General features: G+C 34.6%; 1 protein-coding gene across 1 annotated transcript in view; it reads right to left on the bottom strand.

Moving 5' to 3' along the window:
- Nucleotides 1–879: 879 nt before the first annotated feature.
- Nucleotides 880–27,944, bottom strand: part of STK33 (serine/threonine kinase 33) — a 188,247-nt gene continuing 161,182 nt past the window's right edge. Inside the window, exon 13 of the mRNA XM_081275523.1 lies at nt 880–1,422. Within this exon, the coding sequence (XP_081131649.1) occupies nt 1,237–1,422 (186 nt within the window). The 3' untranslated portion in view covers nt 880–1,236. The remainder of the gene's footprint in view (nt 1,423–27,944) is intronic.

Below are 27,944 nucleotides of genomic sequence, written 5' to 3' on the forward strand. Positions count from 1 at the left end.
AAGCTACATCGACTTCAGTTTTAAAATAAGACTAAGACTACTTACACTAGACATGTTTGGCTCACAGATTCCCTCAATGGAAGCAGGTTGAAGGTATTAAGAAAATACTGGCAGAACCCTTTGGCCAGGGTAACTCATGCCAGTGTTATCTCTGATGCATTTAGAATCACAGTAGTGTCTTCTAAATTAATTGCAAAAAGCACATGTACATCCTTTTGCCATTGAATGGATTTATATATACTAGTACTTGCTTAACTGGCCAAGTATGGTTCACTTTGGAGTCCTAAATGACAATGCCATGAGAGTCTGAAATTAAGCTAGGTTATTACTTTTAAAGAAAAATACAAACTGATTTTTTTTTTTAAATTGGGAAACCAAAAAGACATTCACTCACCGAGTTTAGCCTCTGGATAGCAAAATTATTTAACTGGGTGGAAAGGAGATATCTCCAATACTAAGATTAATGATGTATTTTCCCTGTATTTAGCCTCGTGCTCGTCCCCAAGGTATGCACCTACCATTGCAGCAACAGGCCAACTATGGTCTAAGGATTACAAGACCTTAATATATTCCCTTCTCGTTAACATAAAAATTAAAGTGCATGGGTAACATCTGTTTTTTATTGACTTAATCAATACATTGAGAATTTAGCAGCAAGTTAATGGCAAGCAGTTACAAAATGTCCTATTTTTTATGTTTAAAATAAGTTGTCCTAAACAATCTACAGCAACCTAAAATCATAAGAACACGTGAAGGACTGAAGCATTCTGCCATAATGCCTATGGCAAGTTTATTAGTAATTTTCTAACAAAGTCTTCTAGTGCAAAGTGCACATAATTATTTGGAACCCCCATTACCATATTCGGCCTTTTGTTTTTCCCTTGCAAATAATTGTGCCTAAATGCAAAATCTTAAGTAAAACTGAGCAAGTATGCCCACAGCCTTCCACTGAGGGCATTTGCACCCCCTCCCAAAGCAAACTTCAGGTACAACTTATGTTGATTTCAGCTGCAGCCTGACATCAAGCCTGTTGGTGGCTGTCCTCCAACACCCTGTGCAGTTTACACTGCTTTGGAGATAATGAGCTTCAGTTTTAACCTGATGCAAACACAAGGCAGGGCCCAGCCCAGCTAAAAAAAAAATCTCCGTATAGTACTGTCCTTTCCCCTCCTATGCCCTGTCTTTAGCACTAGAGAGAGCAGTTTGTTTTTGTACTATTCAGCACTGGAGGGAGCCTTACAGTTTCTTTTTGGATCGAAGCAGGGCAGTGGATTTAGCAGTGGATTTGGTTGGAGACACAGAGGTTTTCTCTAGTTCTCCCTTGAGATCAGCTGGAAGGAGTTTGCTAGAGGTGGAAAGAGAACAGCACGTGTCAACGTCTTCTGTATCTGCCCTCTTACTGGTTCCAAGTAATTTCTTGGACTACAAATGAAAGAAGAGACCTGAATTAATTCAGACATGAATATAAACATCAACTCAAAGAACGACACTGTCATTAAAGATTTGCAAGTTGAAGCATTATATTTTTGGGACACAAAATAGTCACACTGTAAACTTATTATTAAATCTCTCCAAAAAGATCCTTTAGTTTTTGGGGTTTTTTTTTTTTTTGGTACTGGGGATTGAACCCAGGGTAACTTAACCATTGAACCACACCCAGCCCTTTTTTTATTTTAATTTTTTTACATTTTATTTTGAGACAGGGTCTCACTAAGGCCTTGCTAAGTTGCTGGAATTGGTTTGAAACTTACAATTCTCCTGCCTCAGCCTTCCACATGTGACACCACACCTGGCCCTTTATCACCTTTAAGCCAAGTGACTTTTTTAGTGTTTGGTGTGAAGCAAACCATACAGGCTCAATTTCAAAACTTCTGTCATGCAAAATGACATGTGCCCGCTCAGTGGGGTACAAAACTGCTGTATACCCAACCACTTTCATATCCTCACCATTCTCCTGCATGAATCCAGGAACTGACTTATAATCCTAGTCACACCATTTGGGCAGGTCTGTAGATCCCTTAAAGTCTCAATTCTTCACTGGTAAAGGGATATGGAAAACAATAATTGCATGTTTACTTTGATTATGAGAATGAACTGAGGAGGTAGCCATGAAAGTACTGTGTGAGTTTAAAGCACAAAACAAACAGATGAATTTTCACAGGCAACTGTAAGTTCTCAGATCACCTCATTCCAATACTAGAAGAGGAACCAGTCTCAAATTCCGATGTCATGAGGGAAGCAGAGTCTACTTTGACCTTTGGTTCATTTTAATTAATCACTTTTAATTAAATTAAACTGAGCATAAGAGTTATAAAAGAGATCAGAATGTTCCTGGTTGCTATAAAACAGGACAGGGGCCAGGGGCATGGGATATAGATATAACATGCTCTCATCTACACACAACAGTCTGAGAAAGGGTTCACAAGTTTACTCTTCTGGTTAACTGAAAGTACACGTGGATTAATAATCAGGTGAAAAATTTTCAAAAATGTGAAAAAAATTATACATAACGCAAAGCAAATTAATCTGGTGTTTCTTTGATCATTCAAACTCATATAATAAGTACATTTTATAACACAAATTATAACTACATTTTATGCACAGTAGTGTGTGTATGTATGTGTATATATATCTCCAATGAATAAACAACTTCCCAGAGATGCAGCAAAGTTTCAGGTCATTTACACTTTTTGATATCTATATTTAAAGAAAGAGAAGATCTACCTGGTGTCTGTTTATTGCAGACAATTCTTAAATGTGTGCCTCTTCAGAGCCTCACTCATGTCTGACTTTATAACAATGTATGATAATTCTTGAGCAGGTAATACTTAAAAAGCATTTTGTGCCTTGAATAATTTGTATAAATCTGAAATGTATAAAGGTCATTTTCTCTTCCTTTTTAGCCCCAAGAAGACTTCTCAGTTGCTTCTATGTATTCTTTCAAAAAGCAGAATATATTTAAAAGTCTTTAATATTCACTAACATAGGTTGTTTCCTCTTGTTGAAACTCCTTATGTTCGTCAATACGGTGAGATTATGGCACCCTTAATGTTCTGGTATCTGGCTGAGGACACATGGCTTTCTTTAGTACAGTCCAAAACATAAAACCTATTTAGGAGTTTCAATTCATAAAATTTAATTAACTTTATATACAAATCCTATTAAAAGACAAATCTAAGTGTAACTCTTTCTCTCTTTTGATATTTCTACTTGGATTCTGAGTTATTATTCAAATAGTTGAGGGAATGTGTTTCAATATTCCACTGCAACTAATATTATACAAATATTTCCTTTTAATTTGCTTATATTCATATCTGGCTTAATGTTTCCATTCTTCCTCGCTGTTTCATTTGTTAATGTATGTCAGTCCTTAAAGTAGACTAATGGGTCCAGGAAGAAATACTCAGAAACAATCTCTATGGTCAGGGATAGCAATAGTGTTCCCCACAACACTCACACACACACACACACACACACACACACACACACACACACACACGTATCCTGAAGATCATTCTATGACAATTCTTACAAAAAAAAGATTGCTCATTCTTTTTTTCTGGCTAAGCAGTAATTCTTTTCTTTCAATGTACTATATTTATTTAGTCAGTCCCTTCACAATGGACATTCAGGTTGTTTCCAGTCCTTTACTAATACAAATAATGCTGCTATCATAGTCTTAGACTTGTGTCATTTTGCATGTGTCACTATTATTGATTGGCTGTATATTTTAAAAGTATAATTTCTGGATCAAAAAGGCATATGAATTTATAATTTTAAAAGATGTCATCATATTATCTTCAAAGAAGTTATAGGAATTAATAATCTTACTCTCAGTATAAAAAGGAGTCTGTTATTACTTTTTTGTCAATTTGATGTTTAATACAAGTTAGAACTAATATAGATGACCATAATTTAAGTTTCAAAATTGGCCTAAAACTAGCTGCATTGAAACAAATCCCTTGTAGCATCAATGCAAACATGCTTACCTTTATTTCAAATGTTTATTGCAAATACTCAGAAGCTTCTGTGTATATGGGTTTAACCTGTAAAATACTGTGTGTGTATGAGCACAATTATACCTTACAATTTTTCTTTGTTCATTTGCAGTTGCATTAAGTTTAGAATGGCATGGCTCAGGAAACAGAATCATTTTTCTAAATAGTTTTTCTAAAGAGTTTCCTACTTCCCTTTTGAGCACCCCTCAACTGAAACCTTTCTCCGATGCTAACAAAGCATAGATGCAGAATGGCCACCACAGGGCCTTTAGGTCAAGCTGTAGTTTTCTTCACAAAGAGCCAAGTCCTTGGAATATAAACAGCCAAAATAAATTCCAGCTTCCAGGCTTTTTCTAGGACTGTGAACAAATCTTACTTTTTCAGAGATTTCTTTTGTTAGGTTATAGATTATCTGAGTTTTGGGTTTCTCCTTTTCTTCTCTCATACCTGGTAGGATTCCTCAGGGATCTATGCTGTCACTGATGCAATTTTACAGTTTTGTAAGTAATAGGACAACGAAATGAAAAGTGAAATTGCCAAGGCTATGAGATCTTGCAGGTCATGAAAGGCAAATAGAAGGAGAGGAGCTCCCATAAGACTGTACAAGAAAGATGACAGAAGAATTTCAATATTCAGTTGTAGGGGAAAAGGTCCTAAATGATCATCATGAGACTATTGGCCATCTATTTGTCAGTCTATGAGAAGATCTAAAAATCACTGTAGACTGTGCTTTGAAGATATGCATCTAAAGCACCACTGTACAGTGGGCAAGAAAACCTTGCTATCATCAGAAAGCATCTTAGATATCAAGGGAAAATACTTCTATCCTCATATAAAATTATGAATTTTACTTAAAACACTGAAACCAGGCTGAAAATATATGTAAAGGAACGAAAGAAGGTTTATAGTCAGACTACTAATGTAATTAAAGGGTGACAGTTTCTTTATAAGACAGCTCTTCAGTCTAAAAAGAAAGAATAATAATTTATAAATACACACACATATAAAACTAAAATCTATAAAGTGAAGAAGATACTGTGAAGATAGAGGTCACCCCTAGTGCTATAGTCAGTCACACTAGGGGCTTCCCCAAGCAGCATTTCAATTGTTCTTCATCTTTGACAAATTCTTAACCATTTGAAACCGTTGAAGAATAGTCAGTCCTACTGGAAGCAGAATGATGGAAAAGATGACCTTACAAGGTCCCCTCCAGTTTCACCTTCTTGTAATTCAATACCCTTGGCTTGATTTCTTCACCTCCTATTATTAATCTTGAATAGGGGGTTCCATGTGTGTAAGGGAAGATATGTAACAAAGATTGCGCTAAATATAGTTCATTTATTCACTGGCATAACCTTAACCTGATGAATTTATCTGGCGATAATGGATGCAAAACCTGTAAGCTTTAGGCATACCCCTGCAAGTTAATACCAGTGCATGATTACTAGAAACTGTTACCATTTCTCTGAATTTTGAGTAAAATACATGCTATTTAAGTAAAGTGGTTTATCACCATAGCAACCATTTCTAGTGTCACACATTCAAATTATAGGCCTGCCCAAGGTCCAAATGACAAAATTCCAATGCAAGTTTTCTGCTATAGTTTTTTTTTTTTTTTTGCAATGTTCATCTACCTTATCTCACATACTATGGTTTTTAGGAGGAAGTGAAAGAAAAGCAAAGGGAAGAGAAATCAATTTCCAAATATATAAACTTCTTTTATAAGGTAACCCAAATAAAGACTTGGGTCTTATTTGGAATTAATGAAAATGAAATCTAACTTGCTCATTGGAGAAAAATGTAGGTAGATATCTTTCTTTTCACTGTAGCTAGGGTATAATTTATATACAGTAGAACACACAAATCTCAAGTGTACAGTTTGAGGAGTTTTGAAAAATACATAGATCTATATAACCAACACCATTGTCAAGAAAGAGAACAATTTCCCAGAAAATTCCCTGTGCCATATTCCACTTATTCCTTTTATCTTGGGGTCATGACTGTTTTTGATTTTTCTAAACACAAATTAGTTTTGCCTTTTCTAAAACTTCATATAAACAAAAAAGAATATAATATGTGATCTTTTGTATCTAACTTATTTTGAATTAATATTTTAATTGAAAATTTTATTAAAATACTTGTGGATTATTATGCTAAAACTTATAAATTTTTTTGAGATTAATTTACTTATTGGTAATTTTTTTTCTTGCCAAGTTTTACTCCATGTAAATATATCCCTTAATTTGTTTACCTATTATTCTGTTAATGGACATTTGGGTTGCTCCTAGTTTTAGGCTGTTTATATATGAAGCTTCTATAAACATATCTGACAAAATTTTGTGAATTTACAAGTCATTCTGTGAATTTTGAATTTCTGGGTAAATGCCAAGTGAATACTTAACTTTATAAGTAACTGCAACGTGTATTTTAAAAGGAGTACATCCTACGAGGAATGTAGGGAAATTTCACTTGTTCCATATTCTTGCCAACATTTGACTTGCCTGTCTTTAATTTGGCCATTTTAGAGTCTTTGACTTTCTAAATTTTAGAAAATTTATCTCATTCACAATATTTTGTAAATTTTGGTATAAATTTTTTTTGTACAATTTTGTTAGATTTATATTTTGTGGTGATATTACAAATAGTATGTAGAATTTTTGTTTACCTGCTAGTAAAAAAAAAAAAGAATAAAAAAATGCTCTCACAAAAATAGAAGGGAGACTAACAGAATAGAAGATGGGGATCAAGAGGGAGAGAAGATAGGAGGGCATGGGTAAGTACTGGGGAATGAAATCTACTATGTCCTTGGATGAAAATACCACAGAGAATCTCACTTTTATGCATAATGATAATGCATGAATTAAAACAATAATAATGTTAGAGGAAGACCAGTACAGTACAGCAAAGAGGGGGGGGAGGGGAAGAGAGAAGGGAAAAGAGAGGTAATGGAGAATGAAAATGATCAAATTATGTTATGTGCATGTACAAATATAGCATAATAAACCCCACTATTATGTATAGTTATAATGCTCCAAAAACTTTAAAATAACTTTTTCATATTCCAGTTGTTCATTGCTAGTGCAGAACACCACATGTGGTTTTTTATGTACAGATCTTGAATCCTGTAATATCCTCAATTCAATTTTGGTAGATTTCTTGGGATTTTCTATGTACACTACCATGTCATCAAATAAAGAGTTGCATTCTTCCTTTTCAACTAATGTAATTTTGTTTATTTTATTTGCTGGTTGCATTGGTTAGGAGCTTTAGTACAATGTTCAAGAAAAGAAGAGAGAACATTCTTGCCTTTCTCCTATTTTTACCAGGAAAATGTTTACTATTTTACCATTGAGAATGATACTAGTGTTAGTTTTGGGGTTTGGACTTGTTTTTTTTTTTTGTAAAATCCCTTTTGTAAAAGAAGTTTCCTTGTATTCCTCACCCAAGGTTGAATTGTCTCTCCTATGTTTGAGTTTTAAATTTTATCAAAAAAAAATTCGAAATTATTGAAGTAATTATATGGCATTTCTCCTTTACTTAACAATATAGTGAATTACACTGATTGTTTTTGAAAGTGAATCCAAAATTGCATTTCTGGAATGTACTGTATATTTGAATGTGATATATTATCTTTTTTATATATTTCTGGATTCAATTTGCTAACCTTGAGTTGAGTATTTTTGCATCTATATTTATTAATTTTCTTCTCTTGTAACATTTCTGTTATGTTTTGGTATTAATGATTGTTCTTGCCTTATAAATCAGTTGGGAAATATTCTCCAGACTGTATGGAAGTTTTATCTTATATCTTCTTTCAAGATTTAAAATAGTTAACCAGTGAAATCATTTGGGAATAAAGCTTTAAGTACAGTTCTTTATCATATATTTTGTTCTTTAAATAAATACAGAACTATTCTGATTTTCTATTTTTGTGTTTCTATTATGGTAATTAATTTATTGACATTAAATTACTCTTGGGAGTCAGTAAACCTAAAGATAGATCAATAGAAAGTATCCAATGTAAAGAACAGATAGAAAAATGTTTTGAAGAAATCTACAGCCTTAGAGACCTGTAGCACAATATCAAACTGACATATGAGTAACTAGAATCAGGGGGAGGGGAGATAATGACAAAACTTCCTAAACATGGCTAAAGATACAAATTTACAGATTCATGAAGCTCTGTGTAAACTGAAGCAGGAGAAATGTGAAGAAGAAGAACATGTTTAGTATGTTCATTGTCGAAGTGCTGAAAATCAAGGATAAAGAGAAAATCCTAAAAGCATCCAGAGAAGAATGACACAGTACATGTAAGAAAACAACACTTCAACCTACCACTAAATCCTCATCAGAAAAACTGAAAGCCAGAAGGCTCTGGACTAGCTTTAAAGTGTAGACTTTAAAAAACCTGTCTGAAAAGAATTCCAAAAGCAGAGAATATACATTTCAAGGTTTAAGACAAAACTGAGATGTTTTCAGATATAAAGAAAAACAGAGAATTCATTGCCAGCAGACATGCAGAACAAAGAAAGCAAAGGAAGTTCATCAGGCTGAAGGGAAATGATACCATATGGTAACTCCAATTTCCAGGAAAGAAAGAAGAGCATCACAAATGGTAAATAGCTGGAGAAATATAAAAGACAATTTTTCCTCTTAATTTCTTGAAAATACACATGGAAGTTTAAAGCAAAACCCATAACATTTTTTGTGGAGTATATAATTATATAAATATAAAACATAATAATTATAATATAAAGTCAGAGTCAGAGATGAAGGGACCTAAATTAATACATTTGAAATTAAAGAATTATTTGTTATAACCCAACACAGTTTTCTATTGAGAAAGGTTGTACATAGAATAGCTAAACAACTATAGGCCCTAAGGGAAGCTGAGCAAAAGCCAGCTTCGAGGACAGGGAAATGATTTAAAGGATTAACCAACAGAGCCCTTTAACCATGGGAATCTCGTTTAGCTGGTCGTGAAACCTTAGCAGTACACAGGAAGTTTGTATGTGGGAGCAGAAGTAGGGACACAAGGTCCATTTACAACAAAAGATTTCTTATTTATAGGGGCCTATGAATCCAAACAAGCAGTGGCATTACAAACAGCATTAGAACACCAACAGGTCATGAGTCATGTTAGTACAATCAGTTATTTGCACCTGTATTAGCTAGTGCAGCAGTTACTGAACTGTGTTTGGGAGGTCTCCAGATTAGCCCCAGGTTAGATGATTCACAAGGACAACTCACAGGACTATGATTTATTACAGTGAAAAGACGTAAAGCACAACCAGCAAAAAGGTACTTAGGGTGAAGTCCAGGAACATCATACACAGGATTCCAAGTGTTGTCTCCCGGTAGAGTCACTCAGGATGCCCCCAATTTCCCCAACAATGAGTTGTGAGGATACAGATGAAATGGTGTTTACCAAGGAAGCTTATTAGATATTCAGCATCAGTGTTTTTTTTTTTAATCAGGGGAAGATCACGAAGGAAGACTTTAACTGATGCATACCAAAAGCCCACACTCCCAGAAGAAAAGCAGACATTCAGCATAAACCATATTGTTTGTGCAAATAGTGAAGATACAGTTGTAGCAATGGCCTGAAATCAAAGTTCCAAGAAGCCAGCAAAAGCCAACTTTACAAAGAGGGCTTTGCAAGAACAACAGTTCAGGATGGGGTAATACCTCAGTGGTACAGGACTTGCCTAGCATGTTGTGAGAACCTGGGTCCAAAATCTCCCAACACTGCAAAAACAACAACAACAACAACAACAACAACAAAAGGACAGCAGTTTAGGTCTACTATATTAACATTTTTTTTTCACAGCTATCTAAAAACTGCAAAAATATCAGGCTCTCATTATAACAAATATTTATTTTTCTCAATAAGCTGCAGGGCTTGACCTTAATATGCTGAACTTTAGGCTTTGGATTGAGTTCACATCTATTACAAAAATCAGAGTTCAGGGACCTGTGGCTCTCTGCAGGTAAATTCTTCTCATTGTAGGTGACAGACATACAAGAGGGCAAGCCCAATTAAGAAAACACTTTCAAGACCTCTATATACATCACATCCAAAGCAAGTCATACAAGCAAATCAACACTTGTTGGTGACAGAATAGCCTTCCACTATTCTAGTAGGGGAGACTGCAAAGACAAATTGAAAAAAAATGTGGATGTACAAATCCTGTTCAGGGAGGGGTTAAAGAATTGAGAAAAATAATGCAATCTACTACAGTACCTAGGAACCTCAAAAATTCAGGGGGCAAATGAGGTTAGAAGCATCACTTTATTACCTTTGAAAATGACACCTCTTAGTTTGTGAATTAGTTTATTCCCACATCTATACCCAAAGGAGCCCTGAGACAGTCAGGGAATAAAATATAATTTTAGTAATATTCTATGCAAATACTTTAGTGATATAATAATGAAAGTAATAATAGCTAACATTACTGAGAACTTACCACATGCCAAGAATGTCACATGAGTGATTTCATTTAGCCCTTAGTTGATGAAATTATTATTCCTACTTCACAAATGAGAAAATAGAGGCTTAGAGACTCATCCAACATCATTCAGCTTGTAAATGGCAAATCCAGGATTTTAATCCAAGCAGAGTAGAGTCAGAGTTTGTACTTTTAAGTGTACAAGCTGCATTGTACACATGCCAAACTGCATTGCTTCAATATTAGAATATAGTATAAGAGTTCTTTCCATTATAAATAAGAATTCTGTAGTTCTATCAAGAATTCTGATAATTCTATCACAGAGATTCTAGACCTTTCCTCCATGGCCATGGAGAGGTTCATTTTAATAGTAGATATTTATTTAATATCTATAATAATAGATACCTCCAGTTGTTTTCTGAGTTTATGAATAATGCAGCTAGTATCATATATCAGGAATCCCTAAGGACTTAATGTTAAAAGGCATGCTACTGTAATAAGTAGGTTCTGCCAAGTGTCTCATCTAAAGATGAGCAAATAATGCTGTAGGAGTGAAAGTTGGGTCAGATAGAACTATTGATTAAAACTCCATCCTAGGGAAATTGGAAGGTTACTAACAATACAAAATATCATCTTGATGTCCTTGTGCATAAATACTTTTGTCCTCAAGGAGTACCTTTATTATCTAAGAAAGGTGGAAATGAAAAAGGATCATGCCAAGTGCCACCTATTTGAAAAACTAATTTTAAAAAGTATAGTCCAAATATGAACAGTGAGGAGATCAGATTGTATTTTTCCACAAGGTCTGAGGCATGTGGGGAACTAAAGGACTGTTACTTGGGGAAAAAGAAAAGTGCTTATTTCAAAGTATTTTTTATTTTAAACAAATTTTCACTTACTCTTTCTGCTAGTTTTCCAATAGCTATGCCACTTATTTAAAAGGGGTGATTTTACCCAGCTTGTGAGAAATGCAAAATCAGGAACTCCAAATGAATTTATGAGAACTATTATCCAATGGAAAATAGAAACTGCTGAGATACTTACTTTTACAGTAAAGTCAAATTTCAAATATTTCAATGGAAAAAAAAACATATATTTCATTAGTTTAGTAGATCTAAATTATTTACATTTCCACACCAAATTGTCCATGTAATCTACTTTTAACAAAGAAATATTTTCTAATAGAATGCATTTCAAGATTCATAGAAAAATTTTGATAAAATTCAAATTCAAATTTCACTTTTAAGAATATTAATTACGGGCTGGGGCTGTAGCTCATTGGTAGAGCGCCTGCCTCATACGTGTGAGGCACTGGGTTTGATCCTCAACATCACATAAAAATAAATAAAGATATTGTGTCCAACTACAACTAAAAAAAACTTAAAAAGAATTTTAATTACTATTTGAATCATGTATGCACTCAAGAGTAGTCAATTATTTCTTATCACTTCAGACTTTTAATTTTTTGATCAATACATAGTATTTGTACTCATCTATAAGGTACAATGTCATGTTTTGATTTATATATATTGATTAATGATCAACTCATGGTAATTAGCATATCTATCATTTTAAACTATGATCATTTCTTTACAATGAATACATTCAAAATTCCCTCTTTTATTTTGTGTTGATTTTGTATTCTGCAACTTAATTTTATATTCATTTATTAGTTCCAACAGTTTTTCATTGGAGTCTTTAGGGTTTTCTATAAACAAGGTCATCTCATCTGCAAAAAGTGACATTTTGACTTCCTTCTTTCCATTTTAGATATCTTTCATCCTTTTTCTTGCCTAATTGCTCTGGCTAAAATTTCTAGTACTATGTTAAATAAAAGTGGTAAAAGTGTATCCTTGTCTTGTGATCTTAGGAAAAGAGCTCTGAAATTTTTCCATTACGTATGATATTAGCTGTGGGTTGTCATAAATGGCCTTTATTGTGTTGAAGTACATTCCATATATACTTAAATTGGTGAGAGTTTTTATCATAAGCTGAATTTTATCAAATGCTTTTTCTGTATTTATTTCTGTATCTGTATCTATCTACTGATCATATGATTTTTGTGTTTGATTCTTTTAATGTGGCATATCACATTTACTAACTTGCATGTATTGAACCACCCTTACATCAGAGATAAATCCCATTTGATCATGGTAAATGATTTTTTAAATGTACTGTTGAATATGGTTTCCTGTAATTTTATTGCAGAATTTTTTATCTGTGTGCATCAGGGATATTGGCCTGTCGTCTTCCTTCCTTCCTTCCTTCCTCCCTCCCTCCCCCTTCCTTCCTTCCTTCCTTCCTTCCTTCCTTCCTTCCTTCCTTCCTTCCTTCCTTCCTTCCTTCCTTCCCTCCTTCCTTCCCTCCTCCTTCTCCTCTTCTTCCTCTTTCACCTTCTCTCCCCACCCCTCCTTATTTTGTTGCTGTTGTTGTAGCTGTTGTTGTTATGTCCCTATCTGGTTTTGTATCAGAGCTATGCTGATTCATAAAATGAGTTTGAAAGGATTCCCTTGTATTCAGGGAAGAGTTTGAAAGAACCAGCATTCTTTAAATGTTTGGTAGAATTTAGCAATGAAGCCATCAGGTCCTGGGCTTTTCTTCAATTGAAGACTTTTTTTATTACAAACATTTAATCTTTTTGCTCATTATTGGTCTGTTCAGGCTTTCTTTTATCATGATTCAAATTTTGGTAGTTTGTATGTATCCAGAAATTTATCCATTTATTCTAGGTTTTCAAATTTGTAGGTGTATATTCATAATATTCTCTTGTAATCCCCTGTATTTCTGTGGTATCAGTATCAATTGTAATATTTCCATTTCATCTATAAATTTTAGTCTTTTCTCTTTCTTGGTTTGGTTAAAGATTTACTGATTTTTATCTTTTTGAAAAAGTATAACTTTTCATTTCATTGAACATTTGTGTTTTTTAAGTCTCTATTTTGTTTATTTTTACCAATTTTTCCTTCTACCAATTTTGGGTTTAGTTTGTTATTGCTTTTCTAGTTTTTGAGATGCATTATCAGGTTGTTCACTTGAAATCTTTCTACTTGTTTGATGTAGATGTTCATTGCTACGAACTGTCCTCTTAGATTTGCTTTTGCTTTTACTCCATAAGTTTTGATACACTGTTTCCATTTTCATTTGTCTAAAAAAAAAAAAACCTTTTAAAAATTTCTTTCTTTTTCTCCCCCCCCCTTTTTTTTGGTGCTGGGATCACTTTATTACTGAACTACATCCCCAGTCCTTTTCATTTTATTTTCTTTAATTTTGAGACAGGGTCTCACTAAGTTGCTGAGGGTCTTGCTAAGTTGCCAAAGCTGGCTTCAAACAACAATCCTCCTGCCTCAGGCTCCCAAGTCACTGGTTTTACAGGTATGTGCCACCACACCCAGTTTTAATTTAACATCCAATGACCCACTGGATGTTTGGGAATGTGTTCTTTAATTTCCATGTTTCAAGTTTCAATTTACAGATTGCAGAGTGCCTCCTATTGTTGATTTCTAGTTTTGTTTCATAGTTATCAGAAAAGATATTGGATATCATTTTAATATTTTTCCATTAAAGACTTACTTTGTGTCCTAATATCTGACTTATCCTGGAAAACGTTCCATGTGCTTTTGAGAAGAATGTGTATTCTGTAGGTGTTTCATAAAATGTTCTGAAAACGTTAGGTCCATTTGATCTAGAGCAAAATTTAAATTTGATATTTCTTTGTTGAATTTCTGTCTGGATGATATGTCCAAATCAAAGTGGGGCATTGGTCTCCTATTATTTTATTGCAGTCTCTCTCTCCCTTTAGATCTATTAATGCCTGTTTTATATGTTTAGATGTTCCAATATTGTGTGAATATACATTTATAATTATTATGTTTCTTGCTGTATTAAACCTTTTATCATGATATCATAGCCTCTTCTCTTTTTATAGTTTTTGACTTGAAGTCTATTTTATCTGATAGAACTACAGGTACTCCTTGGGTTCCACTGCATAAACTGTCTTTTTTAACCTATTCTCTTGTAGTCAATGCACCTCCTTACTGGTGAAGTACATCTTTTGCAGGCAGCATATAGTTGGGTCTTATGTTTTTTTACTCATTCTTCTATAGGTCTTTTAATTGAAAAATTTACTCCATTTACATTCAAAGTAAAAACTGATAGGAAGAAACTTAACTCTCTCACTTAGTTGCCTGATTCCTACTTTTCATAGAACCTTTGCACTTTTCTTCTTCTTTTACTATCTTCTTTTGTGGTTAAGTGATTTTTCTCTAGCAGTAAGTTTTGGTTCTTTGCTTTTTAATTTTAGTGTATCTATTATAGGCTTTTACTTTGTCATTACCATGGGGCTTACTAAATATGTTTTATAACAGGTTATTTTTAACAAATAACAACTTTAATATTGATCACAGGAAAAATGGAAAAATTTATATTTTAACTTCACTCCTCCCCACATTTTGAATTCTTTTTGGTTTATTTATCAGTGCCTTATAGTTATACATAATATTTGGTTCATTTTGGCATAACTATACAAGCATGGAATACAGTTTGCTCCAGCTCAGTCCCTAATACTTCCCTTTTCCCTCTCTCCTCCCTCTCCTCCTGTTCCCTTTTCTCTGCTCTACTGGCCTACTCTTTATATTTCTTTTAAATTAGGGCATTATAGATATATGTAAATATAAAATTCACTGTGATGTGCACACACACACACACACAGAGAGAGAGAGAGAGAGAGAGAGAGAGAGAGAGAGAGAGAGAGAGAGAGGGGAAAGGTCAGTCAGATTAATTCTACCATTCCTCCCTTTACCCATCCCTCCTCTCTCTCAATTCCCTTCCTCTACTCACCTCTTTTCTATTTTCATGGGCTACTTCCTCCCCACCTCCTAATTTTGGTCTAGCTTCCATGCATGTGAGAAAACATTTGACTCTTGACTTTCTGGATCTAGTTTATTTCACTTAGCATGATGTTCTCCAGTTCCATCCATATATCTACAAATGCCACAAAATTCTTCTTTATGGTAGAGTAAAACTCCATTGTGTGTGTGTGTGTGTGTGTGTGTGTGTGTGTGGTGTATGTATGTGTGTGTGATGTGTGTGTGTGTGTGTATCACATTTTCTTTATCCATTCATCTGTTGAAGGGCACCTAGCTTGTTCCATAGCTTGACTATTATGCTGCTATAAACATTGATGTTGCTGTATCAGTGTAGTAAGCTGATTTAAATCTTTTGGCTATAAATTGAGGAGTAGGATAGCTGGGTCATATGGTGGTCCATTCTTAGTTTTTTTGAGGAATCTCCATATTGATTTCCAGGGTGCTTGCACTAATTTGCAGTCCCACCAACAATGTATGAGTGTATGTTTTTTCCTCACATCCTTGCCAACATTTATTGTTACTTGTAGTCTTGATTCAATCACTCTGACTGGAGTGAGATGAAATATCAGTGTAGTTTTGATTTGCATTTCCCTGATTGTTAAAGATATTGAACATTTTTTCAAATATTTGTTGGCTCTCTGTATTTCTTCTTTTGAGAAGTGTCTCTTTAGTTCTTTTGCCCATTTACTAATTGGGTTGTTTTTGTGGTGATGAGTTTTTCGAGTTCTTTATATATTTTGGATATTAATCCCCTATTTGATGAGCAGGTGGTGAAGAACTTCTCCCATTCTGTAGGCTCTCTCTTCATGCCCTTGTTTCCTTTGCTGTGCAGAAGCTTTTTAATTTGATGACATCCCAATTATTGATTCCTAATTTTATTTCTTGAGTTTTAGGAATCTTGATAAGGAAGTCAGTGCCTTATCAATATGTTGGAGGGTTGAGCCTACATTTTATTCTAGAAGTTACAGAGTTTCTGGTCTAATTCCTAGGTCTTTGATTCACCTTCAGTTGATTTTCATGCAAAGTGAAAGATAAGGATCAAGTTTTATTCTTTTATTTATGGATATCCAGTTTTCCCAGCATCATTTGTTAAAAAGGCTACCTTTTCTTCAATGCATGTTTTTAGCACCTTTGTTGAGTAACAGGTAACTGTATCTATGTGGATTTGTCTCTGTGTCTTCTATTCTATTCCATTGATCTTTATTTTTGTTTAGGTGCCAAAACCATGCTGTTTTGTTACTGTAATTCTGTGGTATAATTGTGATGTCTCCAATATCATTCTTCTTGCTCAGGATTGCCTTGGTTATTCTAGGTATATTCTTCTGTATAAATTTCAGAACTGTTTTTTATAGTTCTATGAAGAATGTCATTGGTAGTTTGAAGGAAATTGCATTGAATCTGTATAAATTTTGGGGTTAGTATGGCCATTTTAATAATATTAATTCTAACTCTTCAAGAATATGGGAGGTCTTTATATCTAAAGTCTTCTTCAATTTATTTCCTTCTTATTCTATAGTTTTCATTGTAGAGGTCTTTCATTGGTTAGGTTTATTTCTAAGTAGTTTATTTATTTTTAGGTTATTGTGAATGGGATAGTTTTCCTATTTGCTTTTGCAGCAGATTCATTATTGGAAAATAGGAAAACAATTGAATTATATATCATGAACTTGTATTCTGCCAATTTGCTAATTTTTAAAATCATCTCTAGAAGTCTTCTGGTGACATTTTGGTGTTTCTTTTTTTTAGAATAGCATCATGTCATCAGCAGAGATAATTTGATTTCTTCTTCTCCCATTTGTTATTCTTTTAATTTCCTTATCTTGCCTGATTGCTCTGGCTAGAGCTTTAAGGACTATGTTGAATAGGAGTGGTGAAAGTAGAAATCCTTGCCTTGTTCCTGTTTTTAGAGGAAAAGGCTTTCAATTTTTCTCCACTCAGAAATGTTGGCCTTGGGTTTGTCATATATAGCCTTTAGAGTGTTAAGGTAAGTTTCTCCAAACCCTAGTTTCTCTAGTGTTTAAAACATGAATGGGTGCTGTACTTTGTCAAATAATTTTTCTTTATCTATTGAAATGCTTATGTGATTCTTTTCCTTAACTTTTTATATGTGGTGAAGTACAGTTATTGATTTTCATATGCTGAACCAACCTTGCATCCCTGGGATGAAATCCACTTGATTACAGTGGATTTATATATGGATTATAATAATAATCCATCTGATTAATGTGTTTTTGAATGTGGTTTGCCAATATTTTATAAGAATTTTTGCATCTATGTTCATCAGAGGCATTGATCTGCAGTTTCCTTTCCTTGATGTATCTTTATCTAATTTTGGTATCAGGGTGATACTTCATAGAATGAATTTAGCAACATTCTCTCTTTTTCTATTTTGTGGAATAATTTGATGAGAATTTGCTTTTGTTCTTCTTTAAAATCTGGTACAAGTCAGCTGAGAATTCATCTGGATCCTCAGCTTTTCTTTGTTAAAAGTCTTTTAATAGCTGCTTCAATTTCATTGCTTGATATTTTTCTATTTAAGTTCTCTATATCCTCATGGTTCTATTTGGGTAGGTCATATATCTCTAAGAATCTGTCAATTTCTTCAAGATTTTCTACAGAAATATACATTTTCAAAACAGTTTCTAATGATCCTCAGGATTTCAGTGCTTGTGGTGATATTTCCTTTTTCATCTCTAATTTTGTTAATTTGGGTCTTCTCTCTTCTTTTGGTTAGATGGCTAAGGGTTTAACAATTTTGTTATCTTTTCAAAGAACCAATTCTTTGTTTCATTGATCCTTTGTGTTGTTTCTTATTCTCAATTTCATTACTTTAGGTTCTGATTTTAATAATTTCCTATCTCCTACTGATTTTTATAGTAGCTGGTTCTTTTTCTAGACTCTTGAGGTGTAACATTAGATTATTTATTTGGTATCTTTTTATTTTTTAAATGTGGGAACTCAAAGCTATAAAATTTCCTCTTAGAAATGCCTTAATACTTTCCCAGAGACTTTGATATGTTGTATCTTTATTCTCATTTATTTTTCTAATAATTTTTTTTCTCCCCTGATTTCTTCTGTGATCCATTTCTCATTCAAAAGTGTTTTATTTAATTTCCAGGTATTAGAATGGTTTCTGTTTTTTTAATCTTGTCATTTATTTCTAATTTCATTCCATTATGATCTGATAAATGCAAGGAACTATCTCTATTTTTTGCATTTGCTATGATTTGCGTTGTGCCCTGAAACATGATTTTAGAGAATGTTCCATGTACTACTGTGAAGAAAGTGAATTCAGTTGTCAATGGATGAAATACTCTGTAGATGTCTCTGAGGTCCATTTTATTAATGGTATTTTTTAGTTCTAAAGAGTTTTTTCTTAGTTTATGACTGGCTGACCTATCAATGGTGACACAGTTGTGTTGAAATCACCCAGTATTATTGTATTGTGGTCTATTATTGTATTGAGAAGGGTTTGTTTGGGGGCATAAAAATTTATGATCATTATATCTTATTGTTGGATGATTCCCTTAGCCAGTATGAAGTGACCTTCTTTGACTCCTCTAATTACTTTGGGCTTGAAGCCTACTTTGTCTGATATGAGAGTAACTATCCCTGCTTACTTCCAGTTTCCATTTGCATGGTATATCTTTTCCCTATCCTTTCACCTTCAGTCTGTGGATGTCTTTGTAGAGTCTCTTGTAAACAACATACAGTTGGGTTTTTGTTTTTGTTTTTTAAACTCAATCTTCCAATTTATGTCTCTTTTTTTGAAGAGTTTAGATCATTTACATTCAATGTTATTATAATTTTTATTTCCTGCCATTTTATTTTTAATGCTCAATTCAGACTTTATTCTCCTTTAATTGACTATTTTTCTCGTGCAAATTCTTCCCTATGCTGGTTTTCATTTTTATTTTTTATTTCTTCTGCATGAAATATTTCATTGAGTATGTTTTGTTGTGCAGGCTTAGTTGTTACGAATTTTTAGTTTCTGATTATCATGGAAGAATTTTTTTTCATCTTAAATTCTGAAGGATAATTTTTTTGGATATAGTAATCTTGGTTGGTATCCATTTTCTTTCAGGGCTTAGTATGCATTAAACTAAGCTCTCTTGGCTTTTAGGATCTGAGTTGAGAAATCAGTTGAAATGCAAATTGATTTACCTCTAAATGTGACCTGCCATTTTTATCTCATGCCTTTTAAAATTCTTTCCTTACTCTGTATATTAGGCATTTTCATTATAATGTATTTTGAAAAGGTTATCTTTTGATCTTGTATATTTGAAGTTCAATATGCCTCTAGTGTTTAGATTTCCATCTAATTCCTAATATTTGGAAATTTTTCTAATATTATTTTATTGAAAATATTGTACATTCCTTTAGTTTGTATTTGGAGCCTTCTTCTACCCCAACAATTCTTAAATTTGGCCTCTTTTAAAACATATTTTTAGTTGTAGATGAACACAATACCTTTATTTTATTTATTTTTATGTGGTGCTGAGGATTGAACCTAGTGCCTCACATGTGCCAGGCAAGCACTCTACCACTGGCCTCTTAATGTTATCCCAGATTTCTTGAATATTCTGATCATGGTCTCTTACCATCTTTTGTTTATATAAGATTATATATTTTTGTCTTCAAGGCCTGAAAATCTACCTTCAAAGTGGTCTCATCTGTTGGTTATGTTTTTCATTGAATTTTTTATTTTATTGAGTCTTTCATTTCCAGAATTTTTTTTCAGAATCTGTATCTCTTTATTGAAATGATCTTTCACTTCCTATATTTTCTAAGTTCATTTCTGCCACTGTGGTGTCAATGGGATGAGCTGTTGAAGTATTGTGGACTGTCTGGGTCGTTTGCTCCCTTGCTTCTTCATACTGCTTATATGTCCTACCCATCAATTGGGATGATTATTGCTACTTCTTTTATGCAAGGGACTATTTTGTGAGCTTTTTTCTCCTAAGAGCCCCAGGCTTGGCTAATATCCAGGTATTGATATTTTCACTTAATATGTGTCCTCTGCTGGCCAGGAGTATAAGCACCACTTTAAGAGAAAACTCTAAACCCTATTTACAAAATAACTTCAGCAAAGCCACATACTATTCAATCTTCTTAGGAAAAATGAAAAACTTGTTGATACTGTTCTCCACAGCTTGTCTATACCTGGGTATAAATTTATAGTAAAATTCTGAGATTTGTTGAAAAAACAGTTGTTAAATATAGTAAAATTGCTATATAGTACATAGAGGCTGAAGGGGGAAGGAGAGAAAAATTGGAAAAAAGAAGAGAGAAAAAAAGGAAAAAGAAAAACAATATACAAAATATTAATACACACCAAGCTAAAAAGAAAAAGGTGGATGGCAGGGGCAGGATTTGAGGCAGTAGCAGGTAATGTAAGAGGAGAAAGCAGGTAAGATAAGCAAGTGTAAACATGAACTAGGAAAACAAAGAATGGTTCCAATTCATGTGTTAAAACATTAGAAGAAATACAATCAAACAGGTTGAGTATAAAACATCAAATACTAAAATAACAACTATCAAATCAAGATGAAGAGTTGGGCATTGTGGTACATGCCTATAATCCCAGCTGCTCTGGAGGCTGAGGAAGGAAGATTGAAAGTTCAAAGCCAGCCTCAGCAATTTAGCAAGGCCCTACGCTACTTTGCAAGACTTTGTCTCAAAACAAAAATTTTAAAGGGCTGGGAATGTGGCTCAGTGGATAAATGCCCCTGTGTTCAATCCCTGGTACAGAAGAAGGAGAAGGAGAAGGAGAAAAAGAAGAGTGATATATATGCAATCAAAGTTGAGGATGGAGCTATTTATAATAAATCATGCCAAGGTAGAGAAAATTCTTATTGAGTCTTGGTTTGGATTTCATCAAGGTTTGGGAACTTTAGAAGATGTTCATCAGTTTTGTTTGATTTTTTTTTTAGATCCTCTTACAGATGCTGGGTCACATGAGCCACTCCTTAGTTGCTATGGACTTCCCATCAGCTGTTCTCAATTATCAGCCCAGGGTCCCAAGGTGGATGATGAGAGGGTGCTGGGTTGTTTCTGTTAGCTGTTTCTATAGAGTGTAGGAGCACAGGATGAAGGGCATTAGGTTGTCGCTCTGATTGCAAAGGATCACCACACGGCTGTTCCCTTTGACAGGGTCTTTTTCAAAGTGGCACAGAGCCGATTGTCTTTCTGCAAGAGGAAGACCTGTGGTTGTGGGTTCTCCATGGTGGTCTATGATACAGAAGCATAGCTCCTGTCACAGGTCCCTGGGGCACCATCCCTGCTACTGGGAAAAAGACTCAGACAATTAGCCTAGGTTCAAGCTCCCTCTGCCCAATGTTGTGAATCATGGACACCATTCCTCTTTACTGCCCTGGACAGAGACTGCCTTCCCATGTGTGTCTGAGTTATCACTTCCCACAGCCATGAATATGGGCATTGCTCCCATCCCTACCCAAGCTCCCATGGAGGTTGTATAGAGAGTGTTATGTTAAGCTAGCACTTTCTGGGTGTGTTTAGCTCTTGGGTCTCCTCCACCCCACTTCTCTTGTTTCTGGAGAGAGGGAAGATATTTCAGCAACTTTCAGCTAGTAGGGATCTGTCTACAAGTTCCTCCTGGATACATTATTGAGACATTCCATCTCAGGGACTCCCTCTGGTTTTATTTGTTGCTATCTGAAGGTGGGAGATGTGGTGTTGATTTAATTTCTTCTAGGGAGGCTGGCCAGCTGTGTACTCCACAAAATGGCTGCCTTGCCCATAATGGCTGGCTTGCTTTCTTTCTTTCTTTCTTTCTTTCTTTCTTTCTTTCTTTCTTTCTTTCTTTCTTTCTTTTTTGAATTTTTAAATATATGACAGCATAATACATTATAATTCATATTATACATATAGAGCACAATTTTTCATATCTCTGGTTGTATACAAAGTATATTCACACCATTCTTGTTTTCATACACGTACTTAGGGTAATGAAGTCTATCTCATTCCACCATATTTTTTATTACCTCCTTACCCCCTCCCTTCCCTTCCCTCCCCTTTGCCCTATCTAGAGCTTTCTGTTTACAATTTGAGATAAATTGCTTGACCTCCTTTAGTGACCCTGCTGTTCCTGTTTTACTTTGGTGTGCTTTTCTTTCCAGCTATTGTTAAAGAAGTGAGCCTATGTGCTTTTCCTCTCCCCACTTCTCTCTCTGTTGCCCCTTACTCCTCACCCCACCATGAACCACGTTTTTAATTAAGAAACTCTGTCTTTATTTTCTGTTCTGGTAACCAAACTTCAAGTCTCTCCAGGTCTCAGACTCTCCAATAGTGGATCTTAGAACATTTGTTTTGTCACTCATCTCTCTAGTCAGCTGTTCATTCACTGCCTCCTTTCTATGCTGTGGAGGGGTCAGGGGTCACTGCCTAGCTCCACTCCATTTTTGATATTTGCATTTATGGTTTTTTTCTTTTTTTTTCTTTTTTTTATTGATTGTTCAAAACATTACAGAGCTCATGACATATCATCTTTCATACATTTGACTCAATTGGGTTTTGAACTCCCATTTTTACCCCAAATACAGATTGCAGAATCACATCTGTTACACACTCACATTTTTACATAATGGCATATTAGTGACTGTTGTATTCTGCTACCATTCCTATCCCCTACTATCTCCCCTCCCCTCCCCTCCCCTCCCATCTTCCCTCTCTACTTCCTCTGCTGTTGTTCAATTCTCTCCCCCTTTTTTCCCTCCCCCTTGCCCCTCACAACCTCTTATAATTTTGTGTATCATTGAAGGTCTCCTACCATTTCCATATGCTTTCCCTTCTCTCTCCCTTTCTCTCCCCCCATTCATCTTTGTTTACTGTTAGTCTTTTCCTAATGCTCTTCCTTCCTGTTCTGTTCTTAGTTGCTCTCTTTATATCAAAGAAGACATTTGGCATTTGGTTTTTAGGGATTGGCTAGCTTCAATTAGCATAATCTGCTCTAATGCCATCCATTTCCCTGCAAATTCTATGATTTTGTCATTTCTTAGTGCTGCATAATACTCCATTGTGTATAGATGCCACATTTTTTTAAATCCATTCATCTATTGAAGGGCATCTAGGTTGATTCCACAGTCTAGCTATTGTGAATTGTGTCGCTATAATCATTGATGTGGCCGTATCCCTATAGTGCGCTCTTTAAGGTCCTCAGGGAATAGACCGAGAAGGGCAATAGCTGGGTCAAATGGTGGATCCATTCCCAGCTTTCCCAGGAATCTCCATACTGCTTTTCAAATTGGCCTCACCAATTTGCAGTCCCACCAGCAGTGTACAAGTGTACCCTTTTCCCCACATCCTCGCCAACACTTATTGTTGTTTGACTTCATAATGGCTGCCAATCTTACTGGAGTGAGATGGTATCTTAGGGTGGTTTTGATTTGAATTTCTCTAATTGCTAGAGATGGTGAGCATTTTTTCATGTACTTGATTGATTGTATGTCCTCCTCTGAGAAGTGTCTGTTCAGGTCCTTGGCCCATTTGTTGATTGGGTTATTTGTTATCTTATTGTTTAATTTTTTGAGTTCTTTGTACATTCTGGATATTAGGGCTCTATCTGAGGTGTGGGGGGTAAAAATTTGTTCCCAGGATGTAGGCTCTCTATTTACCTCTTTTATTGTTTCTCTTGCTGAGAAAAAACTTTTTAGTTTAAGTAAGTCCCATTTGTTTATTCTTGTTATGAACTCTTGGGCTATGGGCATCCTATTAAGGAATTTGGAGCCCGACCCCACAATATGTAGATCGGAGCCAATTTTTTCTTCTATCAGACGCAGTGTCTCTGATTTGATATCTAGCTCCTTGATCCATTTTGAGTTAACTTTTGTGGATGGCGAGAGAAAGGGATTCAATTTCATTTTGTTGCATATGGATTTCCAATTTTCCCAGCACCATTTGTTGAAGATGCTATCCTTCCTCCATTGCATGTTTTTAGCCCCTTTATCAAATATATGATATTTGTAACTTTGTGGATTAGTCTCTGTGTCCTCTATTCTGTACCATTTGTCCACCTGCCTATTTTGGTACCAGTATCATGCTGTTTTTGTTACTATTGCTTTGTAGTACAGTTTGAACTCTGGTATCGCTATACCTCCAGATTCACACTTCCTGCTTAGAATTGCTTTTGCTATTCTCGGTCTTTTGTTTTTCCATATGAATTTCATGATTGCTTTATCTATTTCTACAAGAAATGCTGTTGGGATTTTGATTGGCATCGCATTAAACCTGTAGAGAACTTTGGGTAATATCACCATTTTGATGATGTTAGTTCTGCCTATCCATGAACAGGGTACATTTTTCCATCTTCTGAGATCTTCTTCTATCTCTCTCTTTAGGGTTCTGTAGTTTTCATTGTATAAATCTTTCACCTCTTTTGTTAGGTTGATTCCCAAGTATCTTATTTTCTTTGAGGATATTGTGAATGGAGTGGTTTTCCTTATTTCCATTTCAGAGGTTTTGTTGCTGATATACAGGAATGCCTTTGATTTATGCGTGTTGATTTTATAACCTGCCACTTTGCTGAATTCATTTATTAACTCTAACAGCTTCTTTGTAGACCCTTTTGGGTCTGTTAAGTATATTATCATGTCATTCGCAAATAGCGATAATTTAATTTCTTCTTTTTCGATTTTTATGCCTTTAATTTCTTTTGTCTAATTGCTCTGGCTAGTACTTCGAGAACTAAATTGAATAGAAGTGGTGATAGAGGGCATCCCTGTCTTGTTCCAGATTTTAGAGGGAATGCCTTCAGTTTTTCTCCGTTTAGGATGATGCTAGCCTGAGGTTTAGCATATATAGCTTTTACAATGTTGAGGTAAGTTCCTGTTATCCCTAGTTTTTCTAGTGTTTTGAACATAAAGGGATGCTGTACTTTGTCAAATGCTTTTTCTGCATCTATCGAGATGATCATATGGTTCTTTTCTTTAAGCCTATTGATGTGGTGAATAGCATTTATTGATTTCCGTATATTGAACCAGCCTTGCATCCCAGGGATTAATCCTACTTGATCATGGTGCACAAGTTTTTTGATATGTTTTTGTATTCGATTCGCCAGAATTTTATTGAGAATTTTTGCATCCAAGTTCATTAGAGATATTGGTCTGTAGTTTTCTTTCTTTGAAGTGTCTTTGTCTGGTTTCCGGATCAGAGTGATGTTGGCCTCATAGAATGAATTTGGAAGAGCTCCTTCTTTTTCTATTTCTTGAAATAGCTTGAAAAGTATTGGTATTAATTCTTCTTTGAAGGTTTTGTAGAACTCCGCTGTATACCCAACCAGTCCAGGGCTTTTCTTGGTTGGTAGTCTTTTGATGGCTTCTTCTATTTCTTCCCTTGTTATTGGTCTGTTTAAATTGTGTGTGTCTTCCTCTCTCAATCTGGGCAGATCATATGCCTTAAGAAATTTATCAATATCTTCACTATCTTCTATTTTATTGGAATATAGGGTTTCAAAATACTTTCTAATTATCTTCTGTATTTCTGTAGTGTCTGTTGTGATATTTCCTTTTTCATCCCGTATGTTAGTAATTTGAGTTCTCTCTCTTCTTCTCTTGGTTAGCATGGCTAAGGGCCTGTCTATCTTATTTATTTTTTCAAAGAACCAACTTTTAGTTTTATCAATTTTTTCAATGGTTTTTTTTTGTTTCAATTTCATTGATTTCTGCTCTAATTTTAATTATTTCTTGTCTTCTACTACATTTGCTGTTGTTTTGCTCTTCCTTTTCTAGGTTTTTGAGGTGTAGTGTGAGTTCATTTATTTGTTGGTTTTTTCTTTTTTTGAGGAAAGAACTCCAAGAAATGAATTTCCCTCTTAAAACTGCTTTCATTGTGTCCCATAGATTCCGAAATGTTGTGTCTGTATTATCATTTGTCTCTAAGAATTTTTTCATCTCCTCCTTTATGTCTTCTGTAACCCATTGATCATTCAGTAACATATTATTCATTTTCCATGTGATGTAGGATTTTTCCTTCCTTCTTTTATCACTGATTTCCAATTTCATTCCATTATGATCAGATATGGTGCATGGTATTATCTCCACGCCTTTATACTTACTAAGAGTTGCCTTATGGCATAATATATGGTCTATCTTTGAGTAGGATCCATGTGCTGCTGAGAAGAACGTGTATCCACTTGATGATGGTTGATATATTCTATATATGTCGGTTAAGTCTAGGTTATTGATTGTGCTGTTGAGTTCTATAGTTTCTTTGTTCAGTTTTTGTCTAGAGGATCTGTCTAATGGCGAGAGCGGTGTGTTGAAATCACCCATAATTATTGTGTTGTGGTCTATTTGACTCTTGAACTTGAGGAGAGTTTGTTTTATGAACGTTGCAGCTCCATTGTTTGGTGCATACAAATTGATAATTGTTATGTCTTGTTGGTGGATGGTTCCTTTTAACAGTATATAGTGTCATTCTTTATCCTTCTTGATTAACTTAGGTTTGAAGTTGATTTTATTCGATATGAGTATGGCCACTCCTGCTTGCTTCCGAGGGCCATGTGAGTGGTATGATTTTTCCCAACCTTTTACCTTCAGCCTGTGTATGTCTTTTCCTATCATATGAGTCTCCTGAAGGCAGCATATTGTTGGATTTGTTTTTTTGATTCAGGTTACTAGCCTATGTCTCTTGATTGGTGAGTTTAGGCCATTAGCATTTAAGGTTACAATTGAGATATGATTTGTACTTCCAGTCATGCTTCTTTATTTATTTATTTTAGTTTGGCTAGTTTTACTTTTTGGTTATTTTCCTCCCCCTTTACTGAGATACCTCCTGCTGTTAGTTTGGGGCACTATTTTTCAATTCCTCTTCTTGTAGTATTTTGCTCAAAATGCTTTGCAGTGCTGGTTTTCTTGCTGCGAATTCTTTTAGCTTTTGTTTATTGTGAAAGATTTTAATTTCATTGTCAAATCTGAAGCTTAATTTTGCTGGGTACAGTATTCTTGGTTGGAATCCATTATTTTTCAGTGTTTGAAATACATTGTTCCAGGATCTTCTCGCTTTCAAAGTCTGAGATGAGAAATCAGTCGTTAACCTAATTGGTTTACCCCTGAATGTAATCTGCCTCCTTTCTCTCATAGCTTTTAATATCCTCTCCTTGTTCTGTACGTTAGCTATCTTCATAATTATATGTATTGGTGTTGGTCTATTATGGTTTTGAATGTTTGGGGTCCTGTAGGCTTCCAGGATTTGGCAATCCATTCCATCTTTCATCTCTGGGAAGTTTTCTAGAATTATTTCATTTAATATGCTGTCCATTCCTTTGGTTTGAAGCTCTGTGCCTTCTTCTATCCCAATGACTCTCAAATTTGGTTTTTTATGACATCCCATATCTCTTGAATAGATTGCTCATGGGATTTAAGCATCTTTTCTGTGTTGACTATATTCTTTTCAAGTTGATAAACCTTGTCTTCATTATCTGATGTTCTGTCTTCTACTTGATCAAGTCTATTTATAATATTGTCGTTTGAGTTTTTAATTTGGTTTATAGTTTCCTGCAATTCTAGGATTATTGTTTGATTTTTTCTTAAGATCTCTATCTCCTGGTAGAGCTCGTTCTTTGCCATTTGAATTTGTTTAATTCATTTTCAAAATATACTTTTATTGCTTGGACT

The sequence above is a fragment of the Spermophilus citellus genome (genome assembly GCF_964194105.1).
Source record: "Spermophilus citellus genome assembly, chromosome: 2".
Classification (NCBI taxonomy): Eukaryota; Metazoa; Chordata; class Mammalia; order Rodentia; family Sciuridae; genus Spermophilus; species Spermophilus citellus.